At 39.8% G+C, this 15911-nt stretch overlaps 1 protein-coding gene and 1 long non-coding RNA gene across 8 annotated transcripts in view; one reads left to right on the plus strand and one right to left on the minus strand.

Annotated features, from left to right (window-relative positions):
- LOC138740867 (uncharacterized) overlaps positions 1-15911 on the plus strand; it is a 28201-nt gene that overhangs the window by 7122 nt on the left and 5168 nt on the right. Inside the window, exon 2 of the long non-coding RNA XR_011343191.1 lies at positions 12510-12620. This is a non-coding gene — a long non-coding RNA (uncharacterized lncRNA). The remainder of the gene's footprint in view (positions 1-12509; positions 12621-15911) is intronic.
- LOC138740865 (mitogen-activated protein kinase kinase kinase kinase 2-like) overlaps positions 13110-15911 on the minus strand; it is a 54320-nt gene continuing 51518 nt past the window's right edge. For all 7 annotated transcript variants that reach the window (XM_069894093.1, XM_069894092.1, XM_069894091.1 and 4 more), the window contains 2 exons: positions 14196-14251; positions 13110-13354 (listed from right to left, as the gene is read on the minus strand). In XM_069894093.1, coding sequence (XP_069750194.1) covers positions 13267-13354; positions 14196-14251 — 144 coding nt within the window. In that variant the 3' untranslated portion in view covers positions 13110-13266. The remainder of the gene's footprint in view (positions 13355-14195; positions 14252-15911) is intronic.

The following is a 15911-nucleotide window of genomic DNA, read 5'->3' on the forward strand; positions in this document are numbered from 1 at the left end:
CTTCCCTTATTAATTCTTGTCTATACTATCTATATTTTCCTCTAAGTACAGATACATTCACGTATGCACATTGTCTCTATTCACTCTTATACCTCTTTACCCGCATACATATCAATCGTGATCATTTTTACTTTCATTACCCGTCTTCATCCCTCAGTCTATTTTTGTAATTGTTCTGCAAATTTTCGTGCTTCTTCTGGATCCGAGAATAGTCTGTTTTGTTGTCCTGGAATAAATATTTTCAATACCGCTGGATGCTTTAGTATAAATTTATACCCTTTCTTCCATAAAATCGCCTTTGCTGTATTGAACTCTTTTCTCTTCTTTAGGAGTTCAAAACTTATATCTGGATAAATGAAGATTTTTTGCCCTTTATACTCCAGTGGTTTGTTGCCCTCTCTTACTTTTTCCATTGTCTTCTCCAGTACCTTTTCTCTTGTAGTATATCTTAGGAATTTTACTAAAATAGATCTTGGTTTTTGTTGTGGTTGTGGTTTAAAGGCCAATGCTCTATGTGCCCTTTCTATTTCCATTTCTTGCTGTAGTTCTGGACATCCTAGGGTCTTAGGGATCCACTCTTTTATAAACTCCCTCATATTCTTGCCTTCTTCATCTTCCTTAAGGCCCACTATCTTTATGTTATTTCTTCTGTTATAATTTTCCATTGTATCTATTTTTTGAGCTACTAGTTCTTGTTTCTCTTTAGTTTTTTTATTAGATTCCTCCAATTTCTTTTTTATGTCTTCTACCTCCATTTCTGCTGCTACTGCCCTCTCTTCCATCTTGTCCATTTTCTTTCCCATTTCTGTTAAGGTCATATCCATTTTATTCATTTTCTCTTCTGTGTTGTTTATTCTTTTTCTTAAATCATTAAATTCCTGTGTTTGCCATTCTTTAAATGACTCCATGTATCCTTTAATAAGAGAAAGTACCTCCTTTATCTTGCCTTTCTTTTCTTCTTCTATTTCACTGTACTCTTCCTCTTCTTCTTCCTCTGGGTTGGCCATCTGTTGTTTCTTTGCTATCCTTTTCTTCTCTTCTTTCTTGTTTCTATTGTCTTCTGTGGTCTCTTCTTGCTGCAGGTGTTCTGCAGCTGTCGTTGCCGGCTGTGGAGATCGACTCCCCAGCTGGTCCCCCCTCCCGTCGGTGTGTTTTTTTTCATGCGCCTCGCGCACTTTTACTCGGCTCAGCGAGCCATTTTTGTAGTCCATTATTTACCGACCTGAGGGAGCGGGTTTCTCTCTCCGCAGCAGGCCTCTTCGAACAGGTAAGGCCTTCACCTTTTTCCTCCGTTGTCTTCTCTTCCTCTCTTCTTACCGTTGCTTTCGATTTTTCTTTTTTTGTCGCCATCTTCTTTCCACCTTTATTCTCACTTTTCTGTAACTTTTATTTCTGTGCCTTTGTGTTTTCCTTTGTTTTTCCCGACTTTTCTGGAGAGGGCTGGAGTTCACTGTCCGGCCACTACTCCATCACGTGACTCCCGGTTTTTCCCTTGTTTGATAAAAATCTGATAGGTATCTTAATTGTGCGGCTCTATAATAATTTTTAAAGTTTGGCAGTTGTAAGCCTCCTTGTTTGTACCATTCTGTTAATTTATCTAGTGCTATCCTCGGTTTCCCCCCTTTCCATAAAAATTTCCTTATTATTTTCTTCAACTCCTTGAAGAATTTTTCTGTCAGTTGTATTGGCAATGCCTGAAATAAGTATAATATCCTTGGAAAAATGTTCATTTTAATACAGTTTATCCTTCCTATTAGTGTTAGTGGTAAATCTTTCCAATGCTCTAAATCGTCCTGTAATTTTTTCATTAGTGGATAATAATTGAGTTTATATAGTTGGCCGAGATTTTTGTTTATTTGTACACCTAGGTATCTTATTGCCTGCATTTGCCATCTAAATGGAGATTCCTTCTTAAATTTTGAGAAATCTGCATTATTCATAGGCATTGGTTCACTTTTATTTACGTTTATCTTGTAACCCGACACTTCTCCATATTCCTTCAATTTCTTATATAATTCTTTTATTGATAGTTCTGGTTCTGTTAAGTACAGTATAACATCATCCGCAAATAGACTGATTTTATATTCCTTGTCTTTTATTTTTATTCCTTTTATATTATTATCTATTCTTATCAATTCTGCTAGTGGTTCTATAGCTAATGCAAACAATAAAGGTGATAGTGGGCATCCCTGCTGCGTTGACCTGCTTAAGTTAAATTGCTTTGATACATGTCCATTTACTGTCACTTTCGCTAATGGTCCCTTATATAACGCTTTAATCCAATTAATATACTTTTAATTTTTGCAATACTTTCAACAAATAGTTCCATTCTACTCTGTCAAAGGCCTTCTCTGCGTCTAAAGCAACTGCTACTGTAGGTGCTTTATTTCCTTCTACTGCATGAATTAAGTTAATAAATTTACAAATATTGTCTGTTGTGCGTCTTTTTTTGATAAATCCAGTTTGGTCTAAATTTACCATTTTCGGTACATGCTCTGCTAATCTGTTTGCTAATAGTTTCGCTATTATCTTATAATCTGTGTTTAGTAAAGATATTGGTCTGTATGACGCTGGTGAGAGTGGATCTTTCCCTTGCTTTAGTATTACTGTAATTATTGCTGTTTTACATGAATCTGGTAAGCTTTGTGTTTCATCAATCTGGTTGATTATATCCAGGAGGGGCGGAATTAATAAGTCTTTAAATGTTTTGTAGAATTCTATTGGGAATCTATCCTCTCCTGGTGTCTTGTTATTTGGTAATTTTTTTATTATCTCTTGTATTTCTACTATTCCAAATGGTTCTGTTAATTTATTTTGTTCCTCTATTTGTAGTTTTGGTAGTTCAATTTTAGTCAGAAATTCATCTATTTTCCCTTCTTTCCCTTCGTTTTCAGTTCGGTATAATTGTTCATAGAATTCTCTAAAGTTTTCTTTAATTTCTTTTGGATTATATGTAATTTGTTTGTCTTTTTTCCTTGATGCCAATACCATTTTCTGAGCTTGTTCTGTCTTAAGCTGCCAAGCTAGGATTTTGTGCGTTTTTTCACCCAGTTCATAATATTTCTGTTTTGTCTTCATTATATTCTTCTCCACCTTATATGTTTGTAGTGTTTCATATTTTATTTTTTTATCCGCCAATTCTCTTCTTTTAGTTGTATCTTCCTTCATTGCTAATTTTTTTTCTATGTTTACTATTTCCCTTTCCAACTGCTCTGTTTCCTGATTATAGTCTTTCTTCATCTTGGTTACATAACTTATTATTTGCCCTCTAATGAATGCTTTCATTGCATCCCATAGTATAAACTTATCTTCCACTGATTCCGTATTTATTTCAAAATACATTTTTATTTGTTTTTCAATAAATTCTCTAAAATCCTGCCTTTTAAGTAACATGGGGTTTAATCTCCATCTATACATTCTTGGAGGGATGTCCTCTAGCTTTACTGTCAATATTAAGGGTGAATGGTCCGATAGTATTCTAGCTTTATATTCTGTTTTTCTTACTCTATCTTGCATACTAGCTGATAACAAAAATAGGTCTATTCTTGAGTATGTTTTATGTCTAGCCGAGTAATATGAATATTCCTTTTCTTTTGGGTGTTGTTTCCTCCATATATCCAAAAGTTGCATTTCTTCCATTGATTTAATTATAAATTTGGTTACTTTGTTCTTTCTGTTAATTTTTTTCCCAGTTTTATCCATATTTGAATCCAAATTCAGGTTGAAATCCCCTCCTATTAATATGTTCCCTTGCGTATTTGCTACCTTCAAAAAGATATCTTGCATAAACTTTTGATCTTCTTCGTTAGGTGAATATACATTGAGTAGAATCCAAAACTCCGAATATATCTGACATTTTATCATTACATATCTCCCTGCTGGATCTATTATTTCCTCTTCTATTTTAAATGGCACATTTTTACTAATTAATATAGCCACTCCTCTTGCTTTTGAATTATACGATGCTGCTGTTACATGTCCTACCCAATCTCTCTTTAATTTCTTGTGCTCCAATTCATTTAAGTGTGTTTCTTGCACAAATGCTATTTCAATTTTTTCTTTTTTCAGTAAATTTAGCAGTTTCTTCCTTTTAATTTGGTTATGTATTCCATTAATATTTAAAGTCATATAGTTCAACGTAGCCATTTTATACTTTGTTTATCTTCCCTTTCTGTTTTTCCATCATTACCTTTCCTTCTTTTCCATTTCTGTTTTCTTATTTTAAACCCTTTATAAGACAACATTCCTAAAACATCAAACATTTTCCTTATTCTCCTATTTAAAACTTCTTTATCCCCAATCTCCGCTTCCCCTCCTGAGTTGTCCTTTATCCCTTGTCGGACAACCACATCTCCCCTCTCCATTTGGGTTTGCGAATTCACTCGCAAGCATCAGCTGATTTTGCAGTGACCGCAACTCCTCCCCACCCAGCCCCTCCCAGAAAAGATTTCACTTTTCATATGTAACAAAGATCACTCTTTTAGTTCCCTCCTTATTCCCTCTATTCCATTTCCTTCCCTTATTAATTCTTGTCTATACTATCTATATTTTCCTCTAAATATGGATACATTCACGTATGCACATTATACATATACACTCTTATACCTCTTTACCCACATACATATAAATCGTGGTCATTTTTACTCTCATTACACGTCTTCATCCCTCAGTCTATTTTGTAATTGTTCTGCAAATTTTCGTGCTTCTTCTGGATCCGAGAATAGTCTGTTTTGTTGTCCTGGAATAAATATTTTCAATACTGCTGGATGCTTTAGTATAAATTTATACCCTTTCTTCCATAAAATCGCCTTTGCTGTATGGAACTCCTTTCTCTTCTTTAGGAGTTCAAAACTTATATCTGGATAAATAAAGATTTTTTGCCCTTTGTACTCCAGTGGCTTGTTGCCCTCTCTTACTTTTTCCATTGTCTTCTCCAGTACCTTTTCTCTTGTAGTATATCTTAGGAATTTTACTAAAATATATCTTGGTTTTTGTTGTGGTTGTGGTTTAAAGGCCAATGCTCTATGTGCCCTTTCTATTTCCATTTCTTGCTGTAGTTCTGGACATCCTAGGATCCTAGGGATCCAATCTTTTATAAACTCTCTCATATTCTTGCCTTCTTCATCTTCCTTAAGGCCCACTATCTTTATGTTATTTCTTCTGTTATAGTTTTCCATTATATCTATTTTCTGAGCTAACGGTTCTTGTGTCTCTATAACTTTTTTATTAGATTCCTCTAATTTCTTTTTTTAAGTCCTCTACCTCCATTTCTACTGCTGCTTCCCGCTCTTCCATCTTGTCCATTTTCTTTCCCATTTCTGTTAAGGTCATATCTATTTTATTCATTTTCTCTTCTGTGTTGTTTATTCTTCTTCTTAAATCATTAAATTCCTGTGTTTGCCATTCTTTAAATGACTCCATGTATTCTTTAATAAGAGAAAGTATATCCTTTATCTTGCCTTTCCCTTATTCTTCTATTTCACTGTACTCTTCCTCTTCTTCTTCCTCTGGGTTGGCCATCTGTTGTTTCTTTGTTGCCCTTTTCTTCTCTTCTTTCTTGTTTCTATTGTTTTCTGTGGTCTCTTCTTGCTGCAGGTGTTCTGCAGCTGTCGTTGCTGGCTGTGGAGATCGACTCCCCAGCTGGTCCCCCCTCCCGTCGGTGTGTTTTTTTTCATGCGCCTCGCGCACTTTTACTCGGCTCAGCGAGCCATTTTTGTAGTCCATTATTTACCGACCTGAGGGAGCGGGTTTCTCTCTCCGCAGCAGGCCTCTTCGAACAGGTAAGGCCTTCACCTTTTTCCTCCGTTGTCTTCTCTTCCTCTCTTCTTACCGTTGCTTTCGATTTTTCTTTTTTTGTCGCCATCTTCTTTCCACCTTTATTCTCACTTTTCTGTAACTTTTATTTCTGTGCCTTTGTGTTTTCCTTTGTTTTTTCCGACTTTTCTGGAGAGGGCTGGAGTTCACCGTCCGGCCACTACTCCATCACGTGACTCCCCCCCAAGATATTTTTTTGAAGATAGCAGACACGCAAGGGAACATACTAATAGGAGGGGATTTAAACCTTAATTTGGATTCAAACATGGATAAAACTGTGAAAAAAATTAACAGAAAGAACAAAGTAACCAAATTTATAATTAAATCAACTTTTGGATATATGGAGGAAACAACACCCAAAGGAAAAGGAATATTCATATTATTCGGGTAGACATAAAACATACTCAAGAATAGACCTATTCCTGTTATCAGTTTGCAAGCAAGACAAAGTGAGAAAAACAGAATATAAAGCTAGAATATTATCGGACCACTCACCCCTGATATTGACAATAAAGTTAGAGGACATCCCTCCAAGAATGTACAGATGGAGATTAAACTCCATGCTACTTAAAAGGCAGGATTTTAGAGAATTAATTGAAAGACAAATTAAAATGTACTTTGAAATAAATACGGAATGGGAGGAGTCACGTGATGGAGTAGTGGCCGGACGGTGAACTCCAGCCCTCTCCAGAAAAGTCGAGAAAAACAAAGGAAAACACAAAGGCACAGAAATAAAAGTTAAAGAAAAGTGAGTATAAAGGTGGAAAGAAGATGGCGACAAAAAAAGAAAAATCGAAAGCAACAGTAAGAAGAGAGGAAGAGAAGACAACGGAGGAAAAAGGTGAAGGCCTTACCTGTTCGAAGAGGCCTGCTGCGGAGAGAGAAACCCGCTCCCTCAGGTCGGTAAATAATGGACTACAAAAATGGCTCGCTGAGCCGAGTAAAAGTGCGCGAGGCGCATGAAAAAAAACACACCGACGGGAGGGGGGACCAGCTGGGGAGTCGATCTCCACAGCCGGCAACGACAGCTGCAGAACACCTGCAGCAAGAAGAGACCACAGAAGACAATAGAAACAAGAAAGAAGAGGAGGAAAGGGCACCAAAGTAACAACAGATGGCCAACCCAGAGGAAGAAGAAGAGGAAGAGGAAGAGTACAGAGAAATAGAAGAAGAAAAGAAAGGCAAGATAAAGGATATACTTTCTCTTATTAAAGGATACATGGAGTCATTTAAAGAATGGCAAACACAGGAATTTAAGGATTTAAGAAAAAGAATAAACAACACAGAAGAGAAAATAAATAAAATAGAGATGACCTTAACAGAAATGGGAAAGAAAATGGACAAGATGGAAGAGCGGGCAGTAGCAGCAGAAATGGAGGTAGAAGACTTAAAAAAGAAATTGGAGGAATCTAATAAAAAAACTAAAGAGACACAAGAACTACTAGCTCAAAAAATAGATACAATGGAAAACCATAACAGAAGAAATAACATAAAGATAGTGGGCCTTAAGGAAGATGAAGAAAGCAAGAATATGAGGGAGTTTATAAAAGAGTGGATCCCTAAGACCCTAGGATGTCCAGAACTACAGCAAGAAATGGAAATAGAAAGGGCACATAGAGTATTGGCCTCTAAACCACAACCACAACAAAAACCAAGATCTATTGTAGTAAAATTCCTAAGATATACTACAAGAGAAAAGGTACTGGAGAAGACAATGGAAAAAGTAAGAGAGGGCAACAAACCACTGGAGTATAAAGGGCAAAAAATCTTCATTTATCCAGATATAAGTTTTGAACTCCTAAAGAAGAGAAAAGAGTTCAATACAGCAAAGGCGATTTTATGGAAGAAAGGGTATAAATTTATACTAAAGCATCCAGCAGTATTGAAAATATTTATTCCAGGACAACAAAACAGACTATTCTCGGATTATATTCTCGGTTAAGAAATAATATTGAAATATTCGAACAAGTATAGGAGCCTTACATTAAATACAATAGCGAAAACCTACCGGGGACAAACATTACCTAAGTTGATGGAAGGAGAAGGAAAGAAAAGAATGGACTCAGTAGAATTTCTGGTGTATTTTTGTTGAATGACAACATTGTCTGACTGGCTTAATGCAACCTAGATTGTATACCTAAAATGGATGAGAGGGGGGGGTGGGGGGGTGGCTTGGGAGGAGGGGGGGGGAGAAAAAGTCACTGTATATGTGTGAAAAAGAAATAGTGTATATCATGGCTAATGTGATTTATGGTTTGAAAAATAAAAAATTTAATTAAAAAAAAAGAAAAAAAAAAGAAATAAATACGGAATCAGTGAAAGATAAGTTTATACTATGGGACGCAATGAAAGCGTTCATCAGAGGGCAAATAATAAGTTATGTAACCAAGATGAAGAAGGACTACAATCAGGAAACAGAGCAGTTGGAAAGGGAAATAGCAAATATAGAAAAAGATTTAGCAATGAAGGAGGACACAGCTAAAAGAAGAGAATTGGGAGATAAAAAAATAAAATATGAAACACTACAAACATATAAGGTGGAGAAGAACATAATGAAGACAAAACAGAAATATTATGGACTAGGAGAAAAAATGCACAAAATTCTAGCATGGCAGCTTAAGACAGAACAAATTAAGAGAATGGTATTGGCATTCAGGAAAAAAGACAAACAAATCACATATAATCCAACGGTGATTAATGAAAACTTCAGAGAATTCTATGAACAATTATACCAAACTGAAAACGAAGGGAAAGAAGACAAAATAGATTAATTTTTAACTAAAATTGAACTACCAAAATTACAAATAGAGGAACAAAATAAATTAACAGAACCATTTGAAATAGTAGAAATACAAGAGATAATAAAAAAAAACTACCGAATAATAAAACACCAGGAGAGGATGGATTCCCAATAGAATTCTATAAAACATTTAAAGATTTATTAATTCCTCCCCTCCTGGAAGTAATCAACCAGATTGATAAAACACAAAGCTTTCCAGATTCATGCAAAACAGCAATAATTACAGTAATACCAAAGACAGGGAAAGATCCACTAGCACCAGCGTCATATAGACCAATATCTTTACTTAACACAGATTATAAGATAATAGCTAAACTATTAGCAAACAGATTAGCCGACTATGTACCGAAAATAGTAAACCTAGACCAAACTGGATTTATTAAAAAAAGACGAACAACAGACAATATTTGTAAATTTATTAACTTAATTCATGCAGTAGAAGGAAATAAAGCTCCAACAGTAGCGGTTGCTTTAGACGCAGAGAAGGCCTTTTGACAGAGTAAAATGGAGTTATTTATTCAAAGTACTACAAAAATTCAGCTTACCAGAGAAATATATTAATTGGATTAAAGGATTATATAAGGGGCCATTGGCGAAAGTGACAGTAAATGGATATATATCAAAACAATTTAAATTAAGCAGATCAACAAGGCAGGGATGTCCACTATCTCCTTTATTGTTCGCGTTAGCCATAGAACCACTAGCAGAACTGATAAGAACTGAAAATAAAATAAAAGGGATAAAAATAAAAGACAAGGAATATAAAATCAGTTTATTCGCAGATGACATTATAGTATACTTAACAGAACCAGAAATATCAATAAAAGAATTACATAAGAAATTGAAGGAATATGGAGAAGTGTCGGGATACAAGATTAACGCAAATAAAAGTGAAGCAATGCCAATGAATAATGCGGATTTCTCAAAATTTAAGAAAGAATCACCATTCAGATGGCAAATGCAAGCAATACGATACCTAGGTATACAAATAATTAAAAACCTCAGCCATCTATATAAACTCAATTATTATCCACTAATGAAAAAATTACAGGACGACTTAGAGCATTGGAAAGACTTACCACTAACACTAATAGGAAGGATAAACTGTATTAAAATGAACATTTTCCAAAGGATACAATACCTATTTCAGGCATTGCCAATACACTTGACGGAGAAATTCTTCAAGGAGTTAAAGAAAATAATAAGGAAATTTTTATGGAAAGGGGGGAAATCGAGGATAGCACTAGATAAATTAACAGAATGGTATAAACAAGGAGGCTTACAACTGCCAAACTTTAAAAATTATTATAGAGCCGCACAATTAAGATTCCTATCAGATTTTTATCAAACAAGGGAAAAGCCAGATTGGACTAGATTAGAACTAGATAAAATAGGGGAGAAGATACCCGAACATATATTATATAAATGGGATCAAAAATTGGTACAACGTAGGAATTCTCCAGTATTACATCATCTGCTCAATATTTGGAAGAAGATTCATGTAGAAAGGAATAAAACAAATTACCAACTACCAAAACTAATACTGACGCAAAATCAGCTAATCCCTTTTACAATAGATAACCTTTCCTTTAGAGAATGGGAGAAAAAAGGGATCAAAAGAATAGAAAATTGCTTTTCGGGAAATAAATTATTATCCTTTGAACAAATGAAGGATAAATATAATATAACTCACGATACAGTGTTGGCATACTACCAACTGAAATCCTACTTGAAGGACAAATTGGGAAGCAGTCTGAGGTTAACAGAGGGAAGTAATTTTGAATATGTGATTACAGACACAATGATAATCAAAAAATTTATAACAAACATGTATATTAAACAACAAGAAAAGGAGAATGAGGAAACAAATGGTAAAACTAAACAAAAATGGGAACAAGATCTAAACATAAAGATAAAGAAGGAAACAGGGAAGAAGTTATACTCAGGAACTATGAGAAATACAATAAATACGAGGTTACGTATGATACAATATAACTGGATACACAGGCTATATATTACACCTCAAAAGTTAAATAAATGGGACCCAACGGTATCTGACAGATGTTTTCACTGTAAAAAAGGAAATGGGAACAACAATTCATGCAATCTGGACATGTGAGAAAGTGAAAAAAGTTTGGGAAGATCTAAACCATATATTAAATAAAATCACAAAAAGCAATATACCAAAAAACCCAGAGATCTTCCTCCTAAGTAACATAAAAAACAAAGAATTTGTACTTGATTTGGATGGTGCACAAAAAAGATTTGTTAGGATAGCCCTAGCTGTAGCAAAATAAATGTATTATGTCAGCCTGGAAATTAGAAGATATCTTGAGACTACAACAATGGTATATAGAAATGAATAAATGAATTCCATTAGAAAAAAATAACATATAATTTAAGAAATAATATTACAATATTTGAACAAATATGGGAGCCATACATGAAACACAATAGAGAAAACCTACCGGGGACATCTACCACCTAAAATGACAGAAGGAGAAGGGAATGAAAAGAATTGACTCAGTGGAATTTCTTGTTTATTTTTATTGAGTGACAACATTGTTTGACGGGTTTAATGTATCTTAGATTCTGAACTTTAAATGAATGGGAGGGGAGGTAGGGAGGGTGGGATGGGAAGAGGGAGGGGGGGAGAAAACGACACTGTATATATTTGAAAAGGAAAATGTATGTATCTTGATCAATGTGGTTTATAGTGTGAAAAATAAAAAAATTTAAAAAAAGAAAGGGGTCACAACAACGACCTTGCGCTCTACGTCAGCAAAACCAAGGAGCTGATTGTGGACTTCAGCAGGGAGTCAGGGGAACACAACTCAGACCTCACCGAGGACTCAGTAGTGGAGAGGGTCAAGAACTTCAAATTCCTGTGCATCAACATCTCCGAGGATCTGTCCTGGAGGCAACGGCTAGACTTTGTGAGGTGTTTGAGGAGATTTGGGACGTCACCGAAGACTCTCGTAAACTTCTACAGGTGAACTGTAGAGAGCATTCTATCTGGCTGCATCACTGCCTGGTACAGAGACACCAACTCTCAGGACAAGAGGGTTGTTAACTCAGCCTGCAACATCACACGCACCAGATCACTCCAGCTTCTATCCTCAAAGGCCCCCACCACCCAGGCCTCACCCATTTCATTCTGCTCCCATCGGGGGGAAAATCCAGAAGCCTGAAGATGAGCACTCAGCAGCTCAAGGACGGCTTCTTCCCCTCTGTCATCAGATCCCTGAATGAACCACAGACACTGCCTCACTTTTTGGGCACAATTTTTTTAAAAATTGACAGTAATGTCATAAGATGGTTATAATATGAAAGTTTGCTCTATGAAGCTGCCGCAAAACACCGAATCTCATGACTTGTTCATGACGACAAATCCTGATTCTGAAATGCGGAACCAAAGACTAGAAATTCTGCTGGATGACAGAAAACACAATGAGTAATGGACGTAGGTCTGGCAGTGACGATGGTTGGTGCCAGCAGAGCCTCAGAGCCCCACATGGGCAAGTGAGGTCAGGTGTGGAATTTTCCACCTGCAGCAGCTTGTCAGTGCTCAAAGAATTTCGGATTTTGGACCATTTCAGATAAGGGGTACTCAACCTATACCAATAAGTGGTAATTCTGCCATGCCCGCAGGGAAAAGAAACCCAGCGTTGCATGTGGTGTACGTTCTCTGACAATAAATCTGAACGTTGGACCAGCTTTGTTTCCAGACATGCCAGTAGATATATAGAATCAGGGACAATTGTAACTTCTAAATGACTTTTGGACAGGAAAGGTTTACAGGGTTTCAGGGTGAACCAGGCAAATGGGACGAATTTGGTTGGCATGGGCATCAGACTGTTTCCACGCTGCAGGACGCTCACTTTGTGTGCTCCAGTTTCCAGGATGTAGTCCAGCGAGGGGCTCAACAGCTGAAGGTCCCACACAGGCCATGGGCTGCTGCCGACATGCGGCTGAAGTCTGCTGAAGACTGACTCAAAGGAACCAGGTATGAGAACCACAATTCAAGAGACTGATGAGGGCAGGAAGGGTCAGGGCCTCGGACGTTGACGGCTTCCTGATCGTGTCGGAGGTTCAGGAGTATTAGCCAGTCTGGAAAATATAGCAGTCCACCCCCAGCCAGGTCACCATGCCAGTGGCTTGTCCACGTGTAGTTGGAGGTCCTGGCCAATGGGTGGGGGTGTGGAGCAGTTAGTCTGATAACATTGCACTAGTTCCCTCTGCTTAGCCCAGCCGAACTGCTGAAGTCTTTCTGACAATTTCTCGTTTTATTTCAGCCATAGGTTACAGAGACAGGGAGGGGTGTGGGGGAGTGGAGGGGGTTACAGAGGCAGGGAAGGGTGTAGGGGACTGCAGGGGGTTACAGAGACAAGGAGGGGTGTAGGGGACCAGAGGGGGTGTCTGAAGATATGGAAGGGTGCAGGGACCAGGGGAGATAGAGATGCTGTGAAGACTCACTCCGATCACCACCATCCAGTCTAATTGAAACGTAGCTCCTTTATTTTACAATGACACTTAAATAAGAATGAACAAACATCTCCTGTGACCTGGACTATTTCCTTCCTCCGAGCTGCATTCGGCCTTGGGTCGGTGAGGTGGGGGGTGGGATTCCTCCAGCCCCACCACCCCCGTGGTTAGTAGGTGCTCTCGTGCCCCGTGAGGATGTACAGGTTACTGTGAGCTGTGGGGTTGTCGCTGGGCGTGCTCTCCAGGATGATGTCCCTGCAGGAGAGAAGGAACACACTCACCAACCAGCACTTCCCTGTGGACAGGCTCAGGCCCTTCAACCCTTCTTGCCTATCCCAGCGATCAGGCCCACGCATTGCTATGGCCTCAAACCCCACAGCCCGTCAGGCCCTCATCAGACGACCTCCAGTCTTGCTCATCGTGATCTCCCCAGGAGAGATGGGGAGTGTGGGACAGGTGGGCTGAGAAGAGAGTTGCAGGGGATGATTAAATAGAGAGGAGGGCGAGGGAATGACCTGTGACAGACTCACAGGGCAAGAGGGGATTACAGAGACGGGGAGGGGTGTCGGGGACTGGTGGGGGTTACAGAGACAGGGAGGGGTGTCGGGGACTGGAGGGGGTTACAGAGACAGGGAGGGGTGTCGGGGACTGGAGGGGATTACAGAGACAGGGAAGGGTGTTGGGGACCAGAGGGTGTTACAAGGACAGGGAGGGGTGTCGGGGACTGGAGGGGGTTACAGAGACAGGGAGGGGTGTAGGGGAATGGAAGGGGGGTTAGACAGACAGGGAGGGGTGTAGGGGACTGGAGGGGGGGGTTAGACAGACATGGAGGGATGTTGGGTACTGGAGGGGGTTACAGAGACAGGAAGGGGTGTAGGGGTCTGGAGGGGGGGTTACACAGACAGGGAGGGATGTTGGGTACTGGAGGGGGTTACAGAGACAGGGAGGGGTGTAGGGAATGGAGGGGGTTACGGAGACGGAGGGCTGTAAGAGTCTGGAGTATGTTACAGGGATGTGGAGGGATGCAGGTGGTCAGGGATGGGGATGGGTATGGGTGCTAGAACACATTTCCAACTCCCACACTCCAGAGTCTCACCTCTGGGTGCCCAGAACACGGAACTTTCGAGTTTCATCTGTGATCTCCTGAGTTATCTGTGTCAGCATGACAACATAAACGATTACTTCTCATGTCATACCACTTAGTGTTAAACAGTGATAGAGCTGTTCCCACCCATACAGTACCCCAGTGTTATACAGTGACAGATCCATCCCCACCAGTACAGTACCAAATGTAACACAATGACAGACCCTTCCCCACAAATACTGTACCCCATGTTACAGTGACAGACCCATCCCCACCAGTACTGTTTCCCAGCGTTATACAGTGACAGATCCATCCCCACCAGTACTGTATCCCAGTGTTATACAATGACAGACCTGTCCCCACCAGTACTGTACCCCAGTGTTATACAGGGACAGAGCTGTCCCCACCAGTACTGTACCCTAGTGTAATACAGCGACAGACCTGTCCCCACCAGTACTGTACCCCAGTGTTATACAGGGACAGAGCTGTCCCCACCAATACTGTACCCGTGTTACACAGTGACAGACCCATCCCCACCAGTACTGTACCCCAGTGTGATATAGTGACAGTCCATCCCCACCAATACTGTACCCTGTGTTACACAGTGACAGATCCATCCCCGCCAGTACTGTACCCCAGTGTTATATAGTGAGTCCATCCCCACCAATACCGTATCCCAGTGTTACACAGTGACAGACCTATCCCCACCAGTACGGTACCCCAGTGTTATACAGGGACAGAGCCATCCCCACCAATACTGTACCCCAGTGTTATACAGTGACAGACCCGTCCCCACCAGTACTGTACCCCAGTGTGATATAGTGACAGTCCATCCCCACCAGTACTGTACCCCAGTGTTATACAGTGACAGACCTATCCCCACCAGTACTGTACCCCAGTGTTATACAGGGACAGAGCCATCCCCACCAATACTGTACCCGTGTTACACAGTGACAGACCCATCCCCACCAGTACTGTACCCCAGTGTGATATAGTGACAGTCCATCCCCACCAGTACTGTACCCCAGTGTTATACAGTGACAGACCCATCCCCACCAGTACTGTATCCCAGTGTTATACAGTGATAGACCCATCCCCACCAATACTGTACCCGTGTTACACAGTGACAGACCCATCCCCACCAGTACTGTACCCTAGTGTTATATAGTGAGTCCATCCCCACCAATACTGTATCCCAGAGTTACAGTGATAGACTCATCCCCACCAGTACTGTACCCCAGTGTTATACAGGGACAGATCCGTCCCCACCAGTACTGTACCAAGTGTAACACAATGACAGACTCTTCCCCACCAATACTGTACCCCGTGTTAGTGACAGACCCATCCCCACCAGTACTTTTTTTTTCTTTTTCTTTGGCTTGGCTTCGCAGACGAAGATTTATGGAGGGGGTAAAAGTCCACGTCAGCTGCAGGCTCGTTTGTGGCTGACAAGTCCGATGCGGGACAGGCAGACACGGTTGCAGCGGCTGCAGGGGAAAATTGGTTGGTTGGGGTTGGGTGTTGGGTTTTTCCTCCTTTGCCTTTTGTCAGTGAGGTGGGCTCTGCGGTCTTCTTCAAAGGAGGTTGCTGCCCGCCAAACTGTGAGGCGCCAAGATGCACGGTTTGAGGCGTTATCAGCAAACTGGCGGTGGTCAATGTGGCAGGCACCAAGAGATTTCTTTAGGCAGTCCTTGTACCTTTTCTTTGGTGCACCTCTGTCACGGTGGC

This window comes from Narcine bancroftii, chromosome 8 (assembly GCF_036971445.1).
Source record: "Narcine bancroftii isolate sNarBan1 chromosome 8, sNarBan1.hap1, whole genome shotgun sequence".
Classification (NCBI taxonomy): domain Eukaryota; kingdom Metazoa; phylum Chordata; class Chondrichthyes; order Torpediniformes; family Narcinidae; genus Narcine; species Narcine bancroftii.